Below are 4,622 nucleotides of genomic sequence, written 5' to 3'. Positions count from 1 at the left end.
AACGTGAAAACTCGTAATTTTTAATTTCAAAAGTCACAAGGTCAGCGGGTACGAAACCCATAGAAAATTTCCCTGCATCGGTTTGTTTGCAGCAGTCCCTCATGGTTTGAGATGGTGGAGCTGCCATGGTTGTTTCTTCTTCTTCTTCTTCTTCTTCTTCTTCTTCTTCTTCTTCTTCGCTTTCATTATCATAAGAAACAAGTAAATCTCTCTCTACTAAAGCTTGTTGTGCTAAAAGTGCTTCTCGAGCTGCTTTCTGGTTTACTCGTGCGGTCTTTTCAATCTCTGGATCAAAAGGTATTAGCTCTGATCCGGAACCTCGCATAAACAAACAAAAAAATACCTTCAGCAGTACTGCACTAAACTAAAGAAAATGAAATAAACTAAAAAATAGACAACTATATTAAAACTAAAATAAAAATTAAATTATCGCACAAGCGTTCCCTTGTTGAAATTATCAATAATCCCCAACAACAACGCCAAAAACTTATTGACTTCTCGACAAGTGTACCAATAGTTTCGAAGTAATAAAATAAAGATTGTATCCACATGGATGACTATTTAACAAAACTACGATTGTGCAAATAGTAAAAGTAACTATTAGGGGGGGGGGGGGTTAGAGTTTTAATGCCAAAAGTAACTTGTTCTGAAATTAATGCGAGAAAGAGAATAAGTTTTGCGTGAATCCCTTGTTTATCCCCTGTTGATGTTTAATGCATTATACGGATGGTAATTTTGTTATACTTTCACAGAGAACTAACAAAATCACTGTACTGAATCCTTTGGTGTACAACTCACTGACTTCTACTAGAGGTCTCACATCCCTATTCATCTGGCGTGAGTGAATGTATATGTTATAGTACGTTAATTCAAATTCCATTACTAGTGGTATCCTATCCATATTCAACTCGCGAAAGTAGATTAATTTTCCCTAGTTCAGACTCATAGACTTAGGGTCAATAATCCATACTCGTCTAAAATCATATAATCAGCGCGTCCATAAATAATAAGCATTACAAATAAAGACAATTAAATAAAAATATAACTTCAATTATCCATATAACATCAAACTAAATATGTGATCCAACAAGTTCCAAACACGTTCGTCAAACAAAACCTAATATATAGGAGTTTAGCTACTCATATTGATACAAAGAAATGCTAAGAAATACTAAAAAAGAGATGAAGATAACATATGAAACCCTTGAAGAGTTTGACCTCCAATGATTTTCAATGCTCCCAAAATCGCCCTTCTAGTACCTTTTGCCGTTACTTTCATTCAAAATCGCAGAACCCTTGTGAAAGTACCAAGATTTCCCTTTTATAGCCACTAAAACGCGTTAGAAAAATTTAATATAAAGGCATCATCGCGCCCATGTACCTTTTATCGTGCATGTGATACCTTGTTATCATGGCGCGCGAGAAATCCAATAGCTTTTTCGTTCTTTTATGTCTTTTTTCACCAATTTTCACTAAATCCATATTTTCTCCACCCTTGGTCATTCTAAGCACTTCTTTCACACTTTTGCTTCATATTGCCTCCATATTGACTGGAATTGCTCCAATTCTTATCGAAAATATATAATGATAAAGTGTCATCAGGTAGCAGAACTAAAAACTAGTGTGGATCAAAAATAGTGATGTGGGCAACTCACACTTAGAAGGAAGATTGTTGGAATTTAATTGTGAGTGGATAAGTCTCACATCGACTAGAAATACATGAAATGTTGGATATATAATATAAAAGACATATTCCCATTGACTTAAATTATGAGTGAATATGTAATATCAATATCTTTTATATCCTGAACAATTATCTCATTGACACTTCCGACGCCTCCCACCCCAAACACTCCAACAATTATCCACAATGAATCAAAACAAATTTATTTTCACAATTTAACTTTGAAGTTCCCTTGCACACTATTTATGTCATTACATAATTTTCACACTTTTCTATTAAAGAATAAAACAAGAAAGAAAAATCCAACATTTCAGCTCACTGTCCTTCCTGAATCATCTGTCTTTTTCTCTAAAACAACGTGGTGAAATGAAAAGAAAAGTACCATAAAAAAAACAGTATTCAACTATCACTTTCTTCCAACCAAAGAGCATAGTACATACCACATAGTAAAAGTTTTAACTTAAAAATAGAATTGGAAACCACTACTACTAGTTAACTTTTACCCTAGCTAGCTTCCATAAATTATTATGACTCATAACTCATAACAACTATAGTTCTGAATAGATCCTAATGTCAGTCCTCAAACCATTAATACTTGACTACTAGTACGCAAAAATTAAAGTTCAATGAATCACTAACTAGTAACTACTACTCATAGAGTAATTCAATACTATTAAAACTTTGAGTTGTATTGTGTAGAATGTAGATTAGGGATAATAAGGTAACACAGGCCAGTGACATTGATGAGGAGCCATTGAAACTGAGTTAAAATCTTCAACTGTGAAACAAGTACTGCTGTTGTTATTGTTGTTGTGGAATCCTTGATCTGCTGTTCCTTGTGGTTTGTTGGAACATCGTAGACCTTCTGATGTGCTTTCTACTGTTTCTTCAACATAGGATTGTGTCCTGAAGGTAGCTTGTTCTTTTAGCTTTCCTTTCAACTTCATAACCTATGTGTTCAGGGTGTATCAGCTATGGAAATCAAATAAACCAATTCGGGTAAAACTAGGTTAAAATAATCTATGATTAATGTTTTTTCTACATATTTTTGTACTATTTATAAAATAGTAGAAATAGAAAAAAACACACTAAATTATTTGACAAAGTAGTAACACATATTTTTTGTAAGGAAAATATTAATTAATCACACAATATTTGCACTCACATTTTTCACTTTTAAGAAATAAGCCAACTATAACTCTAAAAAATAAACAAACATAATATATGGAATTATAGGATTGATCTGTTCTTGAAATGTATTAGGTCTTTGAAGTTCTAAAAGTTTTATTTTTCATAAAAACTAGAGTTTAATAATTTAATTTTAAGAATATTTTATAGAGACATGAATTCAAATTCAAATCATCGCCATATTTTTCTTGTCAGCAAGTGTTAACCATTAAACAAATAATAAGATTTTTAAATTTAGAGTGTTTATTCAATTTATTGTTTCCTAATTTTTCATAATAAAATTAGATACAAATTTTATGTTTTTTTTCACTCTATTGAAGATAATTCAAATTTTTTATAAGGTCTAAAAATCACATAGTACAAAGTGGTTCATGAAGGAAGAGAGATTATAGGTGCATAACCAAATATATATGATATAGTAGAATATTATTTCCAATTTTTTCAACTATGTACATTAATTCAAATATAAAAAGTTACCTCTTCTTGAAGCTTCTGCTTTTCTCTTGATACAGCATCAAATTCTTGTTTAAGAACATCATAGGAATGTTCAAGCTGCTTAGTCTTCCACCTAGTACGCCTGTTTTGAAACCAAACCGCAATTTGACGAGGTTGAAGCCCTAACTCTCTTGAAAGCTTCATTTTCCTTTCAGGCTCTAACTTTATTTCCTCCTGGAAACACCTCTCCAGTAAATCAATCTGGTTACTTGTTAATCTCTTCTTCTTCTCTTTGTAGTTATTTCCATTAATGTTCATTTCATCCATTGCTGGAAGCAACCTCTGATGTGTTTCACCCAGTGCAGCTTGGCCCATTTCCATTCCTAATTTTTCAACACAAACAACATAAACCTATCTTACAAATTTTTTCTTTTTTTTTCATGGATCATATCACCATCTCATGAATTATTTTATCCAAAAAAAAAAGTCATGCTTCAGTTTCTAGGGTTGACAATTTTTTTTTAACATCAACACCTCTAAAAAAAAAGCAGAACATTGACACTAATACCGAAACTTGTATTTACGTTCAATATGTTTGTTTAAATTATTAGTGATGTTTTTATGTTAGGGTTGATGTCGTGTCAGTGTGCATGTGTTCTGCACTTTAGTGGAAAAGTGAGTAGTTTTCAAATATATGTTTGGTCTTTCTATGTGACTTTTAAACATTAAAATGAGGAAATAACTTGAATACAAGTCAGAAAGAAAGTGACTAATTGATACCAAAATTGTAAACTATGAGGAGTAAAGAAAACATTGGAGTACAAATTAAGGTAAATGTTTTGAGGACTATTGTTTTTGTTTTACCTGAATAGGGGTTGTTGTTGTTGTAGAAGAAGGATAAGGAAGATTCTGGATGAGGAACAAAGGGTCTTGTGTTCTCAATAATATTCCAATCCATATTTGGCTTTCACTTTTTTTTCCACTTGAAATCTATATCCAAAATGTGTCTCTTTTATGGGCATAAGTTTACTACTCGGTTGTGATGGACCATGTAGTCAGATAGAGGTGCAGGGCAGTGCTAGTAGTAACTAGTGAGGGCGTGGCACTATGTTTCTGACTTGTGAGTAATTACTATGAGTCAGTCAATGAGAGATGAAATGAGGGGTTCTATTCTATATGTTCCTCTATTCAGAAACATTCATTACTTCTGTCTAATTGTTTTCAAAATAGTTACTATCAAAGTTACAAAATAGGAAAACACAAGGAGCCAAAACTCTTTCAAAAATAAATGAAAACCTAAACAAAACAATCACAA

At 32.2% G+C, this 4,622-nt stretch overlaps 1 protein-coding gene across 1 annotated transcript; it reads right to left on the bottom strand.

Moving 5' to 3' along the window:
• Positions 1 to 2,104: 2,104 nt before the first annotated feature.
• On the bottom strand, positions 2,105 to 4,346 carry LOC127125713 (putative homeobox-leucine zipper protein ATHB-51). Its single transcript, XM_051054511.1, has 3 exons — positions 4,172 to 4,346; positions 3,350 to 3,690; positions 2,105 to 2,634 (listed from the first exon to the last, which is right to left on the bottom strand). Exons 1-3 carry the CDS (start codon positions 4,263 to 4,265, stop codon positions 2,392 to 2,394), a joined length of 678 nt encoding a protein of 225 aa, XP_050910468.1. The 5' UTR covers positions 4,266 to 4,346; the 3' UTR covers positions 2,105 to 2,391.
• Positions 4,347 to 4,622: the final 276 nt, after the last annotated feature.

The sequence above is a fragment of the Lathyrus oleraceus genome, chromosome 3 (genome assembly GCF_024323335.1).
Source record: "Lathyrus oleraceus cultivar Zhongwan6 chromosome 3, CAAS_Psat_ZW6_1.0, whole genome shotgun sequence".
NCBI lineage: Eukaryota > Viridiplantae > Streptophyta > Magnoliopsida > Fabales > Fabaceae > Lathyrus > Lathyrus oleraceus.
Note: the sequence above shows the minus strand (reverse complement) of the source record. Positions and strands in the feature narration are given on the sequence as shown.